Source organism: Podarcis gaigeae, assembly GCF_964106915.1.
Source record: "Podarcis gaigeae genome assembly, chromosome: 15".
In the NCBI taxonomy this organism is placed as follows: Eukaryota; Metazoa; Chordata; class Lepidosauria; order Squamata; family Lacertidae; genus Podarcis; species Podarcis gaigeae.
The window spans coordinates 12,180,517-12,202,857 of NC_139692.1; the positions used below are offsets into that span (position 1 = coordinate 12,180,517).

Below are 22,341 nucleotides of genomic sequence, written 5' to 3' on the forward strand. Positions count from 1 at the left end.
GCCCTCTGTCTCTGGTCAGAGCTCACAGTGCAGAAGTTTCTGAACACTTTTCAGGCAGTGGCCCCATGTAAAGTAAGCAACAGACCTCCATTCTAGATGTAACTAGAGCTATGTACAATTATAGTCAAGTCTGTGTCCTTCAAGAATCACTGCAAGTCAAATCACTAGGATAAGCTGTGCAAACGCCCTGCTTGTCGCAGCTGCCACCATCCAAACACTCCAAAAAGGTAAACCTAAATTGGTCCCACCAGCGCTTTTTGCCATTTCCCTGAACCGCTTTTATTGTGGTTGGTTACAACAGATACAGAGGACGATCCAACGAGAGCTGTAGGGTTCAAAACAATCGCCTCTCCACTAAAAAGGAAACAACTGCAGAAGAAATGGGCCTTCTTGTTGGATTTGCTGCGTAATTGGTGAATTCTCACCAGCAGTTTAAGGTCTAACTTTTACTAGTGTCAACTACGTGCAAATCAAGTGACCATCTACACAGAAAGAGAAAAACACAGGCCCCACCCAGCAAGGTTATCTCAGGTAAGTTGAGACAGGGGAGAGGCTAATTTCTTGGAAAAACCACGCTCGGGCAATAAATCCCACACCCTGTAGCATGAACTTTCCATATACCTCAATCCTAAACATTTATGAAGCCATATTTGCTGGCAGTGCAGGTTATTAGATGGCTCATTACACTATGCAGGCACATCCTATGCGCCGTCTGTCGCCATGTAGTCTTTTTAGTACATCTATCCGATAGTCTTCACCTGGTTTAACCGACATGGTCCCCATGTCCTCAAGGTAACTTTGATTTTCCTACACTTATCGCTTGAGTATAGCTATCAAGAAATACTCAACCAGAATCTAAGCATTTTACCATGGGCCAAGGTTAAGGATGGCCACATCTGAATCCAGACTTTGGAGTCAGCTAGATCCTGGAGTGCCACAGGTAAAACAGGAAGGGAGAACCTGTCGTGTTCTAAATGCTGTTGCATTGCCCAGATCTCCGGCAGTTTGGTGATGCTGGCTGGGGCTGATGCGTCCCAATATCTAGAGGACTACAAAAATCTCCTTTCCCCCACTCTGTTGACGAAGTGGGCACAGAAGACCAGGTTCCGACCATTTAATCATAATCATAGGATTGTACACTCATATTCATTTCTGACCCCAACACATCAGCCATGGCAACTCTCAGTGAGAACGTGATCTGTGCGGGATGTTCATTCGCAACCTGCAGCAGCGCGTCTGCGCACGTGTGGCTGCAATTCGGCACTTCTGCGCATGCGCAAAGCACGATATAGCGCTTCTGCACATGCGCGACCACCGAAACCAAGATGTAACCCATTCCGGTACTTCTGGATTTCAGGTCCGTAACCTGAAAAAACACAACCTGAAGCGTCTGTAACCTGAGGTATGACTGTACTGATGAGAATATTAAAAAGATGTAGTAAATGGAAGGCTCCATCTCTCACCCATTTTCTTTCTTTTTTTAAAAAAATCCAAGATAATTCAGATCATAGTAAGCAAAAGGAAAGGGCTAAGTAATGATGCAAGAGAATGCTGATGTAACTTTCATGTTACTGCTATTTTATTTTATTTTTTAGCTGAAGTGTAATTGTTTGAACCAAACAGATCTACTTCTATTACTTGCATGTCTAGGCTTCACTCACATCAAGGGCACAGTTTAAGTTTAGAAAAGTGGCATTGCAGTTTGAATTTGTGATCAAGATGACAATATAAAGTACAACAATATAAAATGCAGGTGACAATATAAACAAACCCATCTTTCTAAAATACATTACTTCTGTAAAGCATAATCCATGGCCAAATCTAATGCCTGTCTTTCTGCAACCAGCTGACAACAAAGAAGTTTTTTTGCCCCTGAAGACAATCATCACACACCTATTGTAGATGTGTCCAGAGTAGTTATGGGAGACATTGAACTACCACACTGAATAGAACAAGCCTGGAATCCAAACTGGACATTCTGCAAGGGGGCACCAAACACAAACACTATAATTCTGGGAGTAGAATAGCAAGTGATATGGCAGCTGAAAAAAACCCCCTATTCTTATTCATTCACATATTGTGGAAAAATGACAATCCCCCCCCCCAAAAAAACCAACTCTGCATGCAGAGGTCAATCATACTGTACTCCTCACATATCACTGCATATGTGGTTGTTGTGTCACAGCAGAGAAGGGACCAAAAGAGACAGCCGAGAGTAGACACCAAGGGGAAAAAATGGAAATATTTTTATTGGAATGGGTCAACACCAGAGTACTATCATCCTGCAAGGTAAAAAATGCTCCTTGTTACAAATACTAATATTTAGAGTTGGGAAGGTAATGAATTAAAACAACCTGGCATCTCATAACAATTATTATTATTTTGCAAACAACAATTAAAGGCTTGACTTCAAAGTTTCACTTCTTAGAACAGTTTGAGAAGCAGAATGTGTCCAGAAGTGTTCCTGCCCGAAACAGGGATTCAACTTATCAAAAAGGGAAAGGAAGTTGTACTATTTCAAGACTCTTGCCTGCCCTCTTAGTTTCTAAATCATGGACTCAAATAGAAATTCTGGTATAACAGCACCTTCAGAAACATATTGAATCACATACTTTCACAAAATTCACATTTGCAGAAATTCTTTATTCATCAGAACTAAACATTGCTAAGCACCATCCTTTTGGAACGATCACCCTCTCTTAGAAACTTTCTGCATATTGCAGTTTCACAATATGCATTCTGAAAGCCTGGAGTTTTTCTTTTTTAAGAAAAAAGCAAGAAAGAAGAGGCAAGCCTTGTAAAATGGACAGAAAATAAATACAGCTGCTCCTTAGAGCCTCTCACTCAGCATCAAAAGCAAAGCTTGAATCATGGAGTGCAATAAGTTACTCTTGCATATGCCTGTATGCAGAAGTATCCAGTCCTGGGTTTGGTTGATCCAAGTCCTCTTTCCACGCATCATAGGTTCCATGCATGAGGTTTTAGTGTTCGACATATTAGTAACTTGTAGGACGAGATAAACACACAGTATTGGCACGAGAATGGAAAGGAAGTACCTTGGGGCAGAACTCCTTTCCAATTTATTTTTATTAGGACCTGGGGCATACTCCAGGAGGTGGTGAGACTTGCATGCCAATCACCTACTTGGCAGACAACTTGACTGAACTGTCAGGGCGTTGGGTAGAACCAATTCTGAAGTCCTCTTTCAGGAATTCTTAGCACGAGCGTGTACGGTAGCAAATGTATGAGCAGCAAGTCTTGTGTTTGAACCCCCATCAATAACATTGCAAGATGAGATGACAGATTGCAGAGCCTGAGCATAAGCTGGAAAAATAATGGAAGAAAATTAGCTTTTGGTATAAACTTGGGAAAAAGAAAGAAGAGGTGGGGAGGAGGTGATGGAGAAAGCACGATAAGAGGTTTCTAACATTATACGTAGTGTGATGGTAGATAACTTCTATACCCTCTCCCACAATATAGGACACAGATTCAGTACCTACAGAAATATTTTTTCATGCAATCCATGATTTGAGGAGTTCATTGCCACAAGATGTGACCACTGGCTTATATAGGGCTTTAGGTAAGTTCATGGAGGGTGGGTCTGAAAAAAATGGCTATACTAAATGCCACTAGATAGATACCAGTCGCTAGCAGGCAACTGTGGAGAAGTGTTGTGGCCTTCATATTCTGCTTGTGATTAAACAGATGCAGCTGTTAGGCCCTGCGAAGAACAGGATGCTAAAGGGACCTTTGCTCTAATTCTCCAGGGCTGCTCTTATGTAAATGTTGTTAACTTGGATACAGTTAACTCAGCATTGGTATTGTTCTACAGCTACTTGCTGAATCAGGAATTGATTGACAACCCTTTGCTTTTGACCAAGATGTGCCTCCCAATGTGAAGAACATTCACAGGATCCATGGGAACTGCCACAGCGCCACTGAGCAGCAGGCAAGTTTTTAGCATGACTGCTCAGAGATGCAGTTGCTAGGAAGACAACAGCTTGGGGAAATAGTTTAAAGTTTCAGAACAAGCTAAAAGGCATACGCAAGCACTGCTACACTGCAACCTTGGTAGAAGAGTCTTGGCTTAGAATGCATATTTGTGGATCCGGTCCAGTGGTACCTCAATTTTTGAACGTAATCCGTTCCGGAAGACCGTTTGAGCTCCAAAACATTAAAAAACCAAAGCATTTATGGAAAACTCAATATGGAAGCCGCGCAGCATGTTTGACTTCTGAAAAGTGTTTGAAAACCGAAGCATTTACTTCCAGGTTTATGGCATTCAAAAACCAAAACGTTTGTAAATGGAGATGTTTGAAAACCGAGGTACCACTGTATATATCCAACCACAGGCTTACTAGTAAAAACAATGCGAATGGCAACATTAGTTGCTTACCAGCTGCTGCAACCTGGTCTCAAAGCTCTTCTACTCACAGAACTAAGATGTTCTGTAGCTTGAGCAGGGCTAATGGAATACCCCAAAGTATTCCCTATACGGAAACTACAATGAGAAAAGGATAGTTGAAAAAAAATGCCATGGGATGGATGCTTAAGCAGAGTCCTTCAGAATAAGTTCCAGCTGGTGTCTGATTAAAAATCCACCGCCATTTCTGTCTTTCATGAGACTGCAACCTACTCTGCTAGGCACCAGGTGTTTCAAAATACGCTGGTATCCTCTTCCACATGAGGAATGCTAAACAGCTGCCGGGAGGAGCAACAGATGCCAGTGATAAAGAATGTCAGAAAACCTTGTACCTTTGTGATTTTTGTAGAACACACAATTGTTGGCGCAGCTATCAGGATGAGAGTCCCAGAAATCTGTCCCACAGAAGCACAGCAGAGGCAAGCTGATATTATACATTTTGATCTTCTCTCGCATCTGGGCTCGTAATGCTTCTACATATCTGAAACAAAATGCACACAAAAACACCCTTACTTTCGTCTATTAAAAACAGACTTTTGGCCCTGAAAAGGGCCCTCAAAGTGGTTTACCAACACAAAGCAAAGCCAGTTTAAACAATAACAGGATTGATGCATTAAAGAAAAAGAGCCGAGTCAAAACACTCAATTTTTAATGAAGAACTGTAATAAAAATGCTTTCACTGCCTGCCTAAGGATATTCAGGGATGAGGGCAGCCTAACCTCCCTAATGGGTATTTTGTATGTGTGTTGGTGACTGATGGCATATGGATCCCTTATGGACTGGCCAATTCTTAGGCCTTGCAATTAGTTTGCCCAAATGAATATGGGGAGCAGGCACCTGGGTTCACTGCAGTCCTTGAACACTGCACTGACTCACATGGCAACATAGCCCTGTAACCACCACTAACTTTGGTGGTTGGCTGCGATTGGCTGCAGCCATGAGCTGCTGCAATTGCTCTGATGACTTGCGGGGATGTTGGCTGATGTTGAAGTGTGACTGACCACATAGTACCTAGCTCTCAGGAACACTTGGGGTCTACTGGAGTTCAGCTATCTTTGCTGGTGGTGGTCCTTGTCAGTACGGCCTCCCTCTGAATATAGCTGCTGGGGACAATCAAGGGAAGGAAGGGTTCTTGTCGGCACAGTGTACTGGTTTGCCATTGTGGGGAAAGAGATGCTGAACTAGATGGGCATTTGGTCTGTAGAATTTGCTCTCCGTTGCTGCATCTAGGATTTTAGGAAGAGAAACAAAGCCCCCACCCCCAAATATTTCAGCTCACCTTGAATATTCTTTATTTCTCTGTTGCCTTTCTGCTACCTTTTTCTTCTCCAGCATATCCCCTAGCTTAAGATGTTCCAGTTTTTCATAAGCTTTCCCTTTGGCATTAACATCTCCTTGGGAGGCCCTCTCTTGTATCTTCAGTTCCCCTGCCTGGTATGTCTCCTGTATCCTCGGTTCATTGTTATAGTGCCTCTCTTGTACTCTCTGTCTCTCCTGCATCCTCTGTTCCTCTGCATGGCGTCGAAGCTCCTTTTCCTTCTTTATTCTATGGGCAAGAAGTGTAATTCTATTTATTCTTTCACAAGATCATATGCTATATAGCGCAGGCATAAGAATTAGAACAGGCACCCCCAAACTCGGCCCTCCAGATGTTTTTAGACTACAATTCCCACCATCCCTGGCCACTGATCCTGCCTGCTATGGATGATGTGAGTTGTAGTCCAAAAACAGCTAGAGACCTAAGTTTGGGAAATTCTGGTCTAACCTTACAGGACTGGTTTAAGGTTGGCTGTAATGTTTTTGAATCCTGAGAAAGAGCAATAAGCAAGTAATATTAATAAACCTGCACAAGTCGATTTTTGAACTAATTATTTCTTTAATTCATAAATAACATTTATATTATGCATATCTTCAATAAATCACCAGTAACAAATAACCCTCAAAAAACCTATGCCAAAAAACCCCAAAAGGTGACTGAAAAACAAACATTTTCAAGCAAGCTGGATTACAGTGGTACCTCAGATTACATACGCTTCAGGTTACAGACTCCGCTAACCCAGAAATATTGCTTCAGGTTAAGAACTTTGCTTCAGGATGAGAACAGAAATTGTGCTCCGGTGGCGCGGCAGCAGCGGGAGGCCCCATTAGCTAAAGTGGTGCTTCAGGTTAAGAACAGTTTCAGGTTAAGAACGGACCTCTAGAACGAATTAAGTACTTAACCCGAGGTACCACTGTACTTGCAAACAGGGAGCCAATGTAATCTCCCATAGGAGGGAGTTCTGCATAGGAGCTGCTACTTCTTTATTCACTTTAAATTATAAATGGCTTTAAAAGCTCCATCAAAGCAGTTATTATCCATAAGTGCTAAATGGAACTTCCATATTCATAAGCAGTATGCTGGGGACAAGTGGATGAGGCCTAATGCCCTGCTTGTGGACTTCCCAGAGACACCTGGATGGGGACTGAAAACAGCAGGCTGAATTATATGGACCTTTGTCTGAATGAGCAGGGTCCCTCCGCTGCCAACTTGCTAAATCAAAGCTATTCAAATAGAGAGGAAAGGCACAAGAAAGTAAAAATATTTACTTAACAATGTCATGCTTCTGAAGGAAAATAATCTCATTTGACACTTCTCTTCCCACTGCAGCAATTTCCTTAATATTCAATATTTGAACGAACTTTACTGCATCATAGTAAAATTTTCATCTATAAAAGCCATGGGAGTAACGGCAGGCCAACCTTATCCGAAATAATTATAAACAAGATAACTAACTCCTCCCCACCCAGTTAGCAAACTGAAACAAATAAACATAAATCTGTCATGGAAATACAAGATTCTTCACGTGTTATCGAAAACACAGCTGCCTCAAGGTGCATTTTCCTTGCGTGATCTCTATACTATGAGGAGACTGAAGGAATCCACCTGGATGCATTCGAAGAGGCTCTAATTAATTATAAAAATTATTTTATCTTTTGGCACTTTCACCCTTTTTATCTTAACAGCAAAAAGAGGTTTATGGTTTCCAGTGACTTCACGGCTGCCATGATATGGCCCTAATAAACTGAGAGCAAAAAGATGGTCATGTGTGGAACACGTACTTCTCCATTTTTCTCTGCCACTCCTTCTGCCTTTGCTGCTCCTTTACTTGTTGTCTTTCAATATCCATGAAGAGGCGCCTGTATCTCAGGTACTGGCCTTGGCGCTACAGAAAAAAGACGCATTTCAGAGCAGTAGTGGACACGGCACACTTAGCATGCTCCAGCTGCTATACAGAGAACTATTAGGAACCATTCTACCTGGCTGCAACCAAGAGAGAGGCTTGGCCTCACTGCCATTTAGCTCCCTCTCTGCCTGAATTCTCTCCATCAGTAGCTATTCCGTCTACTCACAGAACGTTTACATCAGTGAAGAATTCATTCTTTTTAATGTACTTAGTTTCACAGTGTCCTCCCTTTCTCTTTGTGCTTTCGAGTCACATCTACTAGGTTGCCCATCTGCTAGCGGGAACTGTGTTTGTTCCCTCATTTTTGCAGTGACAAGGAAGCACCGGGTACTTTGTCATTACTTTAACAAACAAAACTGAGATTCCAGAAAGTAGGGATTCACTTTTTCTGGATTAAATAGTCTAGAATTTAGAAGTACATGTTGCGATTACCCCAGGATCTTAAAAGTGCAAAATGCCAATCTAGAGAAGCAGCTGCCAGGGCTCTTCCTATACAAGATCTATCATACTACATACTCTTATTGCTTAATAAGAATTTTTTGGTGCTTGTCCCCACAAGTGTATTTACGGAGCTCAATAAAGTGGCAGCATTCTGCAACTACAGTCAAGGTATTACAATTTATTGAAGTGGTTCAGTTACAAGACACAAAGACCTCCTGAACCAGGTTTCCCTCTGCTGGCCAGCATTTAAATCACAACTCCGTATTTTGCAGTGACTCCACATTTATGAAAGTGTAACATTCTAATGCCTGGTTTATTCTCAGTTTTACCCTTGGGTTTTAAAGAACACACACTCTGCCAGTTGCTCGTATCTCACTTGAAGTCCCAAACCAGAAATGCATCTCTATTTATTTATATTGCCTGCTCTGGAGATGTTTTATAAAAGAGGTAATACCAAAACTGCCTTTTAAAAGTACAGGAGGCAGCACTTAAGCAACTCCATGTTTGAATTCTGGCAGCACTAGAGATTTATTATAGTGAATCCAGCTAGGAAATGTTACCATTTGTCCACTAACCAGCTGCTAGTAAATAGCAGAAGTGTGAACTGTCCTTGCCCCTCCCTTTCCCCCTACTTACAGCTCTTTAGCACCATCCTAGGCCTAAGTCCCAGTAATTTAGGATGTGGCAACAGGGCTTATTGAAGGAGCATAGCCACACCCAAAGCCCACTGATAGGAAGGCTGGGGGAGGGAGAGGAAATGAAGGGGGGGGGAATGTCTCTTTGCTAAGCCAGTTCCCAGGCTGGTGCAGCAAAGAGGCACAGGTTTTGCTGTCTATACCATCACCTGAGAGCAGCTGGAACATTTCTGAATCCAACAGAATGTGTGTTGGCCCAGATCAGCTCCCTCACCTCCCCCAAAACACCCTATTTCAGTGGTTTCCGCTTGCTACCACAGCAACAAGCTTCTGCCTTTGGAGAGGGGCACAATGGGACTCTCCCCTGCCATCAATAGAACTCCCCTGCCAAAGAAAGCAAGCAGAGAGATAACTTCATCTCCTCCCAGCACAGTAAATTGGGGAACTGGATTTCTCTGCCCAGCTATAGCCAGTGGCAGTCATATTTTTATAATGATGGCATGAGTGTGTGTGCACACGCACGCAATTGACTCTCAGCATTAAAATGTCCCATATCCCTTAAAACGTAAGCAGAGAGGCAGAGGATCACAACTGCTGTCAGCACAGCCTTGCATTGTTTCCTCATGAAAATTTATTTGCAAGGTGAATACAAGACTATATACCTGCTTCTTTGATTCTTCTTTCTCTGTTCCAGACCAGAGTATCCTGGCATCTCGAGGTTCATTGCCAGCTGTGGGATAGGTACTTTTCAGTATCTCATTATTAACCTACAAGGAAATCAGAGAAAGTAGCTAACCTCTCACCTTTTGACACACATACAATAAATAATAATAATAATAATAATAATAATAATAATAATAATAATAATAATTTGTTTATACCAACAAAATATTAAAATACATAAAAGGCTTCCTCTGAGGTTTTAACATATAGCCCCTCTCCTCTTTTAGACTTTGCATTTATATAGATATTGATATGCAACCCAGCAATGGACACGATCCAGCCACAGCAAAGCAGTTTTTTGTTTCACTGGTGTTCATTGGAAAGGTTCATGCATCTGCTTAATTTTCTCATGGATGTCAATGGGACTTTAAACTGTTCAGCTTTGGGGGGAAACATATCCCATGTTTGATGTAACATTCTAAATTTCTGGTCCCGTAAGTAGTCTGGAAGAAGGCATAAATCTTATTGGTCCATTTTATGAGCAACCCATAAAAGAATGGGGCATTAATATAATAAACATAGTTTAGTAGACTGCAAATGTTTAAAGAACCATTGCAATGTATCGAGTATATGTGGGAATGTTAAGGAAGGTGGGAGAAAATATATTGTTTTGATATTATGCCTCCTCACTCATGCTATTGAGTAAGCAGCAGAGCACATTCCCTTTGCAACTTATTGGAAGCAAGTTGATGATTCGTTAGAATCCTTTAATTAAGCAATTCAGTCTGGCTTGTCCAGTCTGGATTGTTCCTGGTAAGTTTCCCCTTTATTTCCCTCTTAAAATAATAATAATACAACACAGTCTTATTTAAAAATAAGCATAATTTTTTTCTTACATTTACCAGTAGTTCACAGTAGTAATCTGAAGACAGGCTTTTTCTTGTGGTTACAGTGAAAAGAAGTCTGAGCTACATCTCAGACTTTTGGCTTGTGGGCTCCATCCTATGTGAAGGTTGAGCCATGCGCTGGCTGAGAGTCCAAGAGTAAGAGAATAAGAGTCCAAGAGAGAGATGGTTGCATGGCCAACCCTTTTATCTGCTCAGCTAGGGTCACGCCTATCTACCTGGTCACACACAGGGAGAAGAAGCTCCAGAGCAGGTAGGACAGGATGTCCGCCCTGTCTGGAGCCACATTCCCCTGTGTGTCCATTCTAGGCAGCAAAAAAATGTTGTAGTTGACTGCTCTAGTAATAATACATCCCACAGTATATACCCAACCCAATATTCCAGGGTTTTTATTATTAGACTGTCCTATAAAGAAGGGTGAGAAACTTGTGTCCTCCTGATGTTGGGACTCCAACCCCCAGCATCCCTTTCTATGAGCCATGCTGGCTGGGGCTGATGGGAGCTGGAATCAAGCCACACCAGGATGGCCACAGGTTCCTCATCCCTGCAATAAAGAGCGGTTCAAAATTAGTTTAGCAAACTATAGGAAAGCAAGCAGCTAGGAAGACATAGGAAGTCTTATGCATGCCATGAGAATGAGTTCAATTGTCTTCCTCTCCTTCAATGTCACAGCCTTTCACACAAGGAAATAGGAGAACAGCAAGGGCGATATTCTCCTAAAGCAAGTGTCTCTTCTGAACACACAACCAGTACAGCTAACATCAGCTGCAAGAGCGGTATTGGAGAAATCTTACTTTCTGAAACTGCACTGTATAGTATGAGTCTTTGTTCCGCTGTCCTTGTTCCTGCCCTTGAAGTTCAGCTGGAAGGTCGTGGTGTCCCACAAGAAGAAACTCGCCTCTGTCACCCTCTTCTGCATTGCCTGGAATTGTCTTGGGAGACGCTGGCTTCTAAACAAAGTTGAAGACCTTATTTCAAAAGCCTGTTACATGAGCCTGCCGAGACTGAATGGCTTTACTGAAACGTGTTAGTCATTTTGCACTGCGTTAGCCACTTAAGAGAGTTTTTATTTGAAAATTGGTACATGTAATATTCAAAATAAATACACAAACCAAACAGGGGAGATGGTCTACTCTTCAGAAATCCTGCCCCAGTCTTGAGACACAGCAGCTTGGTTCACATGTCACATTAAACCAGTGTAGTGAGCGAGCAGCATGCTCAAAACGTTCCTACGTCTCCACCCTGAGGTCCAGTGCCGAGGGCCTTCTGGCGGTTCCCTCATTGCGAGAAGTGAGGTTACAGAGAACCAGACAGAGGGCCTTCTCGGTAGTGGCACCCACCCTGTGGAACACCCTCCCTTCAGATGTGAAGGAAATAAGCAGCTATCCTATTTTTAAAAGACATCTGAAGGCAGCCCTGTTCAGGGAAGTTTTTAATATTTAATGCTGTACTGTTTTTAACATTTGATTGGGAGCTGCCCAGAGTGGCTGGGGAAACTCAGCCAGATGGGCGGGGTATAAAGAATAAATTAATAATAATAATAATAATAATAATAATAATAATTGCAGGACTCTCCCCTGCTCCTGCTGTGCCACAGATGAAGCAAGCCAGAGTCCAAGGAAATCAACCACTAATTCCAATTCAGATGACCCAACAAGCCAGACAGGCTTGCTTTGTTTAATGTGGTATGTGAACTGGACTGGGATATTGGCAGATCCATGTGTCAGGGACACGTAAATCATTTGCGCCACCTCCAAAAATCCTCCCGCAAAAGACTTCCGGAGGCAGCGCCTCCGACAATGGTGGATTCTCCCTGATTCAGGGGGAGACAGCTCCACAGAAACCGGGTCTTACCGCTGCAGCGAAGCGGGGACCCTTTCAAAAATCGCAGACAGAAGAAGCCTGCGACCGTGGGACTCGGCGGGCACCGTTTGCACCCCCTCTGTTTGGCAAAGGAGCTCTACAAAGGGCTCCGGAGTGAGACGGGGGTTGGCATGGTGCTGAGAGTCAATCGTTACTTCTGTGGAGTGAAGCTGCACAGCCAAAGTCGGAGAGCGCTGTCTTTTTTCCTATGCTAATTCGGATTTCAAACAACAACCCGTGAGGACAATTGAAACTTGTAGATCAAAATTATACCTTTGAATTAGAGCCGAGATGGGAAGGTGTAAAAATAGGAAGTCCGCCTCCTGCTCTTTGTAGAAAGATCAAAGCAAAGACTTTATAAGCTAAAAGCCGTAAATTGACAGCCTGGAATTTCCTGCTCTTTTAACTACCAAATCCCCCCTAGACAGCAGGAGGATAGGGGGAAAACAAATCGTGACTTTGCAAATCCTGCAGAGAGTAATTTAAGAAAATAAGTCTTCACTGTTCCTAACCTGGGGACGGAATGAAAGGAAAGAAATTGTCGGTGGTGCCTATAATAGGAATATAAGAAAATTGACAAAAAAGTTGGAAGGAAAATAAGTCCTATGCTGCCTTCTGCCTGTTTGCTTTAGATTGAAAGAAAACAAAATATCTGAAAATCGAAAGTAACTTTTATTTTCCCTTGCTGGATACACTGTAAAAATGGATGCTAAAAAGTAACTACCCCTCCTAGAGGAGGTCTACCAGTGCTTTTGTTTTATTTTACAAAGAGAACATAGCAGCTGAGAAAATCAGACCGTGGGACCAGCTTTCTGACCTTGACAGAATGATGAGAGAGGAAGTTTTATCTGCCCTGGACAAAATATATGATGTGCTGCAACAGATGGATGAGAAAGTGTCTCTTATGAATCAAGAGACGGCATACATTTTAGCTGCAGTTAACAAGGAGGTGCCAATGGAATGTACAGTTACAGAAACTGCACAACAATCTACCCAGGATATTGACTTAGGGCAAGTGCATGAGGTTATGAATGTATCTCATAAGACACAGAGCCTCCAAGTTTTACAGGATCAGAAGCTGCAACATTGGGAGATGGAATTCGTAGGACACTGGTTAAATTGTGGACCTAAGAGAGTTATTACCTTGGGTTAGAGTGTGAAACAAGTGGAAGATTATCTTTGGAATGACTACCCTTTGGCTAACAAACTAAATATTGGGGAGTGCAACACTGGGGAATGGGACAATTGGATAAAAGGAGATGAAGAATTTTACTACATAGAGTCCTCCAGAGACTGGTTCCCCAAAGAGAAAGAGAAGAAAATGCAAAAGAATACAACAGGGAACAAGGATTTATGTAACCACAAACAGAAACAAGAAAACTCGCAGAGGGGGCCTGGAAGTGACTTGAGAGCTTCAGATATTAGAACACCGGATTGACAAGGGTTAAAGACTTAAGGACTGACATTATCCGGAACCAGGAAAAGGGACGTTGGAGAAACTTAAAATGAGAAATGCTTTTGTAATAAATTCATATTTATGGAATTAGTGCAATTCTAATGAAATATTAAGAGATGCTGGAAAGGAAGTAATTGGCTTTAGTAACAGTTTAAATCTAAGAACTTTAAAGATTTGAGGACAAGATAAAATTAATGAAATTAATGTAAGAAAAAATGAAGTGGTTTGAGTAATAAGGGGAAATAAGAATTTGCAAGAATGATTATAAACGAAAATATGAGGTAAATATTACATGGGGACATATAATTAAGGGTAAGACAAGTGGTATGAATTTGCTGAATTAATTTTAAAATGGAATACAAGGAGGGAGGTGAGAGGAAGTCAGGAAAATAAGTAAAAGAATGCTGAGAATTTGAAAGGAGAGATTTTTATTTTTTATTTTTCTTATCCTTTTTTTTGTGTGGAATTTTTGATTTTTGATTGTTGTAATTTTTCTTTTTTTGTCTTTGATGTTTACTTTTTGTTATCTTTGTGGTCTTTTTTCTTGAGAAAACCTAATAAAATATTATATATAAAAAAAAATCCTCCCGCAAAACAGTCTTAAGAGAACAAAGTCCCCCCACCCCAGCTGAACTCTTAAGGGGAAATAATGCTACAGGAGAAATCTGCCATTAAAAAACCTCCTTGCTAGTAAAAAATATGCTTGAAAGAAGGGTTTAGTTCACCTTTTTCACCTATGTTGTGCCTTAAATCACAGATGAATTTCCCTTCTGATTCATAGGGATTTGGCATTGCCTAAGTTGGGTCACGCCACTGCCACACAGACATTTTCACAAAATGGCAAAACATCACTCTTAACAGGGTAAGTTGCCCACATAAGAGCTACAACTTTCACCTGATTGCTTGATGTTGTAAACAGCTAGATAAGCTATCATAAGATCATGTTCTCATCACTTCAGGCAATTACCTAATAGGAGATAAGGCTAAACACACATTTGGTATCACATTAAGTGGACTGTGTGAACTCACCTAGCTAAAGTCACCCAATAGCAAGCTTTAAATACATCTCTTTGTCTGAATGAAAACCTGCACTCCTTGTCCTCTGGGCTGGTATTACTTTGAGATTATGAACAATTATGTTTTTAAACAGAAAGTTTATTAGTATTAGGAAAGCTACATAAGGCTTTAGAAATACTGGCCCTATGATCTTAATGCATAGTTATGCTAAAGATTCAGAAGTGGTAGAATCCAACTCATTCTTCATTTATCACAAAATCTGCTTCCTCTGTTGGTATGTCTGAGGGCACTGGAGAAGATTAGCATGGCAGAGAACACAGAAGCATAGAGCAGGAACTCAAAATAAAAGTTGAAACTCAGAGATTACCTATACTTGTCTATTTACAATTACTCCCAGGTAATTGTATAAAGGACTGCAGCCTCAATCATGCTTCACAGCTAGCCAAGTAGGTGAAGACAATATTGCAAAATGTACCAAAATAGAGAGTATTTCCTCTAGTTGTCACCTGTATGGTCAGACGGCTCTCCCAAGCACCTCCTGGAAGTTCTGGAGCAGGATCACTTTCTGACACAGATTTCCGGGAAGCCAGCCTGCGACGGACCTGTTGCACAGTTTTTCTTACCTATGAAACAGAAAATAGGCACAAGTTAATTCTGTGTCCAGGACAGCTCCATCTGGTACACAGGGTGAGACCCTACCTGCCCACAGACCGTCTTGCCAGAGTGGTGCATGCTCTAGTTATTTCCCGCTTGGACTACTGCAATGCGCTCTACGTGGGGCTACCTTTGAAGGTGACTCGGAAACTGCAATTAATTCAGAATGCGACAGACAGACTGGTGACTGGGAGTGGCCATCGAGACCAGTCCTGAAAGATCTTCATTGGCTCCCAGTACACTTCTGAGCACAATTCAAAGTGTTGGTGCTGACCTTTAAAGCCCTAAATGGCCTCGGTCCTGTATACCTGAAGGAGTCTCTCCACCCCCATCGTCCAGCCCAAACACTGAGGTCCAGTGCCGAGGCCTTGTGGCGGTTCCCTCACTGCAAGAAGTGAGGTTACAGGGAACCAGGCAGAGGGACTTCTTGGTAGTGGCACCTGCCCTGTGGAACGCCCTCCCATCAGGCAATAAGCAACTATTTTACTTTTAAAAGACAACTGGAGACGGCCCTGTTTAGGGAAGTTTTTAATGTCTGATGTTGTATTGTTTTTAATATTCAGTTGGAAGCCGCCCAGATGGGCGGGGTATAAATAATAAATATATTGTTGTTGTTGTTATTAAAAATACTACTCACATAATCAAGAATTATAAGCAGGCTGGTACTAGACTGCTCTTTTATTTTTATCTTATTCAAAAACGGATGGCCTAATAATAGAAAGTATTGATTTTTGGAAGTGCTTTTTGTTTTTTCAACAGCCTAATGAAGATTTAGTATTTTGTTTTGTTAAGTCAAGAAGAGCTAGATAGAAAATATGTACTTGCAGATTTGAGCTTGTTGTGCAGCTTGGAAGGTCTGTGTAAAAAATGGTGTCTGGGGGACAAAGTGTTAAAATAATTCTGGAACAGACTCAAGCAGGCCTCTCTGAGCAGCATGCTACAAGTGTTAAAGTCCGCAACCAAGGACCCCATGTTCTACTCCCTAATGGATCTTTGTCTTGCAATGAACTGCAGAACCCCAATAACATTCTATGAAAGCACTGATAAGGCTTTCTTCTCATGGTGCATTATCAGTGCTACACAATATGTATTGACTCATGTAAATGTGCTCATCAGTGGGTGAGTAAGTAGCACAGTACGTACACATGTGAATCTCTGCTTAGGGTTATCTCTACCAGAACTTTCATTTCATTTTGAATGTTTTCAATCATGTAGCCTGTAGCCACAAAAGCCAAGATCCTGTACTTCATGTGTCTGTAGCAAGTATGAATTGTCTTCCCTGAGCAATACAAGTATTTCTGCATATATCTCACATTCTGGGCAAAAATTAAAACAAACATGATATTTTAAAGGACTGCTGTTTTTATTATGTTTTTAGATACGTTGTAAGCCGCCCAGAGTGGCTGGGGAAATCCAGCCAGAGGGGAATTGTATAAATAATATAATTACTTAATTAATTAATTAATTAATTAATTAATAATTTATTATTATCATCATCATCACCATCATCATTATTCAGGTGCAAATAAAAGTTGTGTATATATCAGTTTTGCATCAGTAAAATACATTTGCTGACTATTTATCGGATACTTAAGATCAGAGGCATCATATACCAATGAGACTTAAGGTCCACATAAAAAGAGTTTGCCCACATAAAAAGAGTTGCCCACAAAACTCAACAGAGCGAACGGTTGCTACAGAGAGAAAACACTCACAGTTTTAGCATGCTCTGAAAACTGAACATTTAGGACCTTTTCTTCCAGGTCCGCCTCGTAATCAGGCCTCTGCATAGAGTTGATTTTATTACCAGTACTACAGATAGCAGAATCGGTGTTATGTCTGTACAGACACGTGCTTTTCTTGGGGGTCAATTGTAATGCGGAATCTGAAAATCCTATCACAACAGAGCTTTCTTTAAGAGCCTGCAGAAGAAAAAGGTAAAGAACAACAGAATAAGAAGACGACGGTAGACACATCCTAGCTCACTGCTGTTATGAGGAATGGTAGTCATTTAAAGGGTTTGAAGTGATAAAACTGACCTCAGAGGTCATACCTCTTTATCTTTTTTATTTACAGTGGATTCTAGTGATTCTAAGACTGATATCAACTTGTTATTTTCCTATCTGGTGATAAAGTAAAATGGGAAACCAGAAGTGAGCATACTTGAGAGATGTTCCAAGGTGTGGTCTGAAGGCAAATGAGGCCAAAAAATGCTGAAGCTGAGCAGGTCTGCACAGGGGCAACCTGTGCCCCCAAACTCTTTTTATGTGGTCTCCAATACCCTCTGAAGCTGTCCCATTATTTCATGCCATAAAAATCCCTTCCTGTTTTCTCCTTATTTTTATCGACCTTTAAAAATGTTTTCCACCTCTTCCTATGTTGTTTTGGAACAATTTGGAAGGGCAGCACTTTATTTTATTTATTTTCTATAAGTTATTTATATTTAACTGACTACATGGCTTGATGGAGAAAAAATTGTCTGGAAGCCAGAAAGAAATTACTTCTACTTGCTTTCCTGACCAGTAGCTGCATTAGTTTGCTGTACTTTTATAAAAATCCTCTTTGTGCTCATTTATGAATGATTCCATTCAGGGTAGTCTTTATTCTGGATTATTTAATCCAGAACACTTTTGTCTCTGGGTCCTCTCATCAGCAATGCCATACAGCCCTCAATAGATGACACCTGAGGGAGCGTGGTCCTTGACAGTAAAAAAGGTTGCACTCCCCTGATGTCAGGGGCTATGGGTCTTAGATTAATGGAATGCCACAGCTTGGAACATCATGATGCAAGTTATCACCACAAATCCTAAAACCAAATTCATACTCTTTTCCATTGTACATGGGCTTCTACTTATAAAACAATGTTACTTGCAAGGAAAGAGCCTACATGTGTAGTTAACAAAAGAAACCGATATAAGGAGACACTGTCTTACTGCTTCATAGGACTTCTGAAGCTGGTGTTTTCTCCTCATCTTGATGTGCTGGTTCACCCTGTGCTTCACCTCCTCTTGAAAGCGTTTCAGAAGCCTCTCTTTTTCTTTTCTTTGTTCTTTGTATGCTTCTTCAATTTGAGCTGCTGCAGCCTAAAGAAGATTGAAGATTGTTGAAACCAAGAGTGGGTGGAAGGTAAACTAAAGTTCATCCGTGAACCACTAGCCAATTTTGCATAGAGCATCTAGTTGGTGCTGAACTAGATAGAAATTTGTCTGATCCCACAATGCACTTCTTACGGTTTTAACAAAAAATGCAGTCTTAGCATCACCTTGAACAGATTAGGTATTCCTTAAATGTTACTAGATACCAAGTATTCAGTCTTGCTTGGAACTTTTAATATACTGGCCCAGATCCCATCTTAATGCTAAGGCAATCTATGGCTTAGCTGCAGGTAGCATGGCCAGGGAAAGAGTGAAGAAGTCACAATTTTTGCTCTTGCTTGTTCATACTAAGCAATGGTTTGGCTTAGCATTACATGTAAACCAGGCCACTGGCAGACAGTAGGATTTGTGTGTTTGTGCATGTGCGTATTTAAAGGGAGACCAAGATCACCCGAGACTCAAACATGCCTGCCTCTTGTTTAAGAAATTTACTCAGAAAGGGAATGGCATATCACCAACAAGTTATGCAAGAACAGAAGCTGGGTTTGTAACATAATTACATAACCTAGATTTCAAGAAAAGTTTTTTTAAAAAAACAAACAAACAAACAAACAAACACAGACATTACAAATTATATTACAAATATGAGGCATTGTTAACATTCTCAGATAGCAAATACAATCCTGACAGTCTGTAGTTCCTCATTCAACACCCCCACCACCAGCAGCTCTAGAGAGTTTGCCAGCTGGAGAAGATAGCATTGGGCTAGATGGCCACTGATCCTGCTCAGTAGAAAATATCGTATTTCAGAAAATGATGCTTTGGAAAGTTCAAAAAATACTGTAGCATATGGGGTTTCCTTTCTTAGTACTTACAAAAACTGTGTTCTCTTCCTGCTCTGCATCATCTTGGGCACTCTCCACCCAAGCCCCAACAGCTACCACACACTGTGTCCTCTCTGCTAACACGTTCCAGTTCACTGCTGCTGACTGAGGCCTCACTTTTTCCTCAGTAGATCTCCAGGGATGCTGCTGCTGCTGCTTCTTGGAAGGTAGCATCTCAGCAACAGAGTAACTTCAGATCAGGGACGTCTGGAAGGAGTCTCTGTTGAAATACAAGATTGGACTCAAGATCAGCTTTTAGTTGCACTAACACACCACTACCAACTCAAACTTAAGATGTTCAAATAGGGCAGGAGAGATAGACCTGTGCCCCTCCATATGTTGGACTTTCAACTACCACCAAACCCAGAGACCATGGCAGTTTTGTATATGCAACTCCCCATTTGCATGGGAGGGGGGTCATGTCCCGGGTCACCATTGAAAAAGCCTGCAAACACCCTGTTCCATCCCTGCCCTGCCCCTTTTGTGACGTTTTCAGGTCACTTCCATCTTTGGAGCAATGCGTGAGTGTGCAGTCGTGACTATACTGGACGTACCTAAAACGGTTTAGAAGGTCATGCATTCTTCATCCCTCAACTGGGGTCACCAACTGAAATGGGAAAAAAAAACCCAGGTCACCAACTGGGATGAAAAAAACAACCCCAAGCCCAGCTTGTGTTTCTTTAACAGAGTTTTGATCTTCAAAAAATCAACTGGTGAAGCTTCTCCAGATTTTGATTTAAGCAATTTATATGCAATTGTTTATGAACAATGTATAAGTTTATAAACAAGTTAACTACAATCGCTAAGCAGTGTGGGGTCGAGATCACCTGATCCTTACTGAAGATCAAACTGCTGTTAAAGGAAGAGCTTATAGGAGCAAGCACAAGAAGTTGACAACTCTCCCGAAGAGACAAGGTAATTTTGCTACCTTAAACAAAAAAACCCTATTGCTTTTAATAACCTTAATTCGTGCACACTTATGTTTTAACCCTCTTATATAGAACCCTGCTTTTTACATGTTTGGCTTCCTCCGTCTGTAAAATATCAAAACTGAAAAAAAAAAGGAGTTGATTTCTTCTCCCGCAAAAAGTTCCAAAGAGTTTTTCGTGATGACAGGCAACCTTTAGAGGTAAGGCTGATCTGCTGCTGGGGTTGCCAACCAGCTAGATCACAAAAGCGAAAAGACGAAAATGGGAGGGGGAAAAGGCACGTTAGCTTACTCCTGCTTCCTTTGGCAGAGGCTTCATCAACATTAAGGAGCTTTTCCACAGAACGGAACTAAAACAGGGTCCTTATGTCTACCAGGGTTAAGCCTATACTTTCAGCATCTTTATATACAAAACTGCTTTAAATTTTCTTTTTTAAAAAAAGAAAGAAAGAAGAAAAGTAGTTGTAAGCATTTCCCATCTCCAAGGAAATAGCGTTACCAAAACTTCCTCCGGGGACCGAGGCTCTTTGCGGGACGTTTTGCGCCCCTCCGCTTCTCCCCACAGCATCCCGGAAAACTGCCTCCGCCGTTGCCATAGCAACTCCCTCCGTCCCCACCCGCGTACCTGCCCTCACGGACGCCCGCCGCGACGGGTGGCGGCTGTCGCCATGGCAACCGCTTCAGGCCTCGCCTCTCCTTCCGGCCGGCCCCGAGCGAAACTCTTCCCCAACCGGAAGCTGGCTGCCAGAACTCCGTGCCTTCTCCTTCCCCTCCCAAACCGTCCTTTTTTAAAAACGCCGCTTCCGCCCCGGCAGAGTTCTGGCCCCGCCTGCCCCTTTTACAGGCAACCAATCCGGTAGCAGAAGCGGCTCCGACGTCATAGCTTGCGACGCGCCCCTTTTTAGAACTTTGGAATTTCGACGCGCCTCTTTAGAATTGGCCCCGCCCCTTAAGGGGTGGTCGCGTCTGTCTGGCACCTGGTCCTTCAGTGTGAGGTGACTTGGGGGTTTGCTGGTTGCGGGAAGTTGGCACGGGCTCTTCCGTTTTCAGGACGGCTTACCATACCAACACATCAATTATTTTATTTTATTTTATTTTAATTATTTATTTATCTTTTATTTTATTTTATTTTATTATATACCCGCAGGTCTCAGGGCAGTTCACAGAATAATAAAACTGGGTTGGGGCTGAGATAAGAGGAACCTAGAAATGAAATAAAAATAAAAATCCAATACATTGTTTGCGTAAACTGCAGGACTTCTTTCTTCAATTTCCACCACTCCCCAAGGGTTTATGTGGAAATTCCAAATTAAGGAATATTGAAGGAATATTATTACGGCCCAAGAGCCAGCATACTCAGTTAAGGAATAATGAATTCCTCGGTTAACAGGGTACCAAACTGGAAATTTTACCAGCTGAGTTCATATAAAAAGATGTTAAGATACCATGACACTTTTGAATAGCTGGACTCTGCCAGGAAGGGGCCTGGTATCTAGTGGTGGACATGTTGTGAACTGCCCTGAGATTGATGGGTATAGGGCGGTATACAAATTTAATAAATAATAATAAATTTTAGGAGCCTAACAGAAAAGAAGTTTGAACTTGCTCAGAGGCACTTTTGTTATTGGAGCAGACTTTTATGTGTTACATTTATTATTATTATTGTCCCGTTGGACCTTTTCCTGACTGATCCTCTTTGGTGGAGTGAACAGCTGACTCCTGTATTCACCACTATCTCCTCCGCCTTAGACATCCCCGACTCCTGGAGAGAAGCTACAATAGTTCCGATTTTCAAAGGCGGCCAGCCAAACATCCCTAGGAACTATCGCCCCATCAGCTTACTATCTATTCCGGGGAAAATATTTGCCGCTGTCTTACTGGAAGAACTTCTTTCATGGGTCCATGAGAGAAACATTCTACCGCCAGAACAGATTGGCTTCCGGAAGTCAGCATCAACCATGGACCACTGTCTAACTCTTTATCACCTTGCCAGCAAATACACTGCACCAAGGCAAGGCCACCTGTTTGTCGCTTTCATGGACCTGGAGGCCGCCTTTGATTCCATTCCTAGGCAGAGATTATGGTCCAAACTTGCCCAATTGGGAATTGATCCACACCTCCTTTCCCTAATTATTTCCCTTTATTCAAACACC

At 41.8% G+C, this 22,341-nt stretch overlaps 1 protein-coding gene across 2 annotated transcripts; it reads right to left on the reverse strand.

Moving 5' to 3' along the window:
• Window positions 1-2,226: 2,226 nt before the first annotated feature.
• Window positions 2,227-20,998, reverse strand: CCDC15 (coiled-coil domain containing 15). Of its 2 annotated transcripts, none has more exons than XM_083715352.1 (11): window positions 20,814-20,998; window positions 19,252-19,480; window positions 18,215-18,364; window positions 16,997-17,203; window positions 15,134-15,250; window positions 11,086-11,241; window positions 9,386-9,490; window positions 7,523-7,626; window positions 5,703-5,969; window positions 4,756-4,904; window positions 2,227-3,324 (listed from the first exon to the last, which is right to left on the reverse strand). In XM_083715352.1, exons 2-11 carry the CDS (start codon window positions 19,432-19,434, stop codon window positions 3,206-3,208), a joined length of 1,557 nt encoding a protein of 518 aa, XP_083571478.1. In that variant the 5' UTR covers window positions 19,435-19,480; window positions 20,814-20,998; the 3' UTR covers window positions 2,227-3,205. The 2 variants fall into 2 exon arrangements, with proteins under 2 accessions (XP_083571478.1, XP_083571477.1); XM_083715351.1 differs by having other exon boundaries at window positions 20,688-20,920.
• Window positions 20,999-22,341: the final 1,343 nt, after the last annotated feature.

Bases quoted from the DNA above. Each gene is read 5' to 3' on its own strand.
- CCDC15 (XM_083715352.1), bottom strand. From the start codon at position 19,434: ATGCTACCTTCCAAGAAGCAGCAGCAGCAGCATCCCTGGAGATCTACT. The intron at 18,365-19,251 runs GTAAGTACTAAG...AATCTTCTTTAG, and splicing joins AGGAAGAGAACACAGTTTTT to GCTGCAGCAGCTCAAATTGA. The intron at 11,242-15,133 runs GTGACAACTAGA...AACTTTGTTTAG, and splicing joins AGAGCCGTCTGACCATACAG to AAGCCAGCGTCTCCCAAGAC.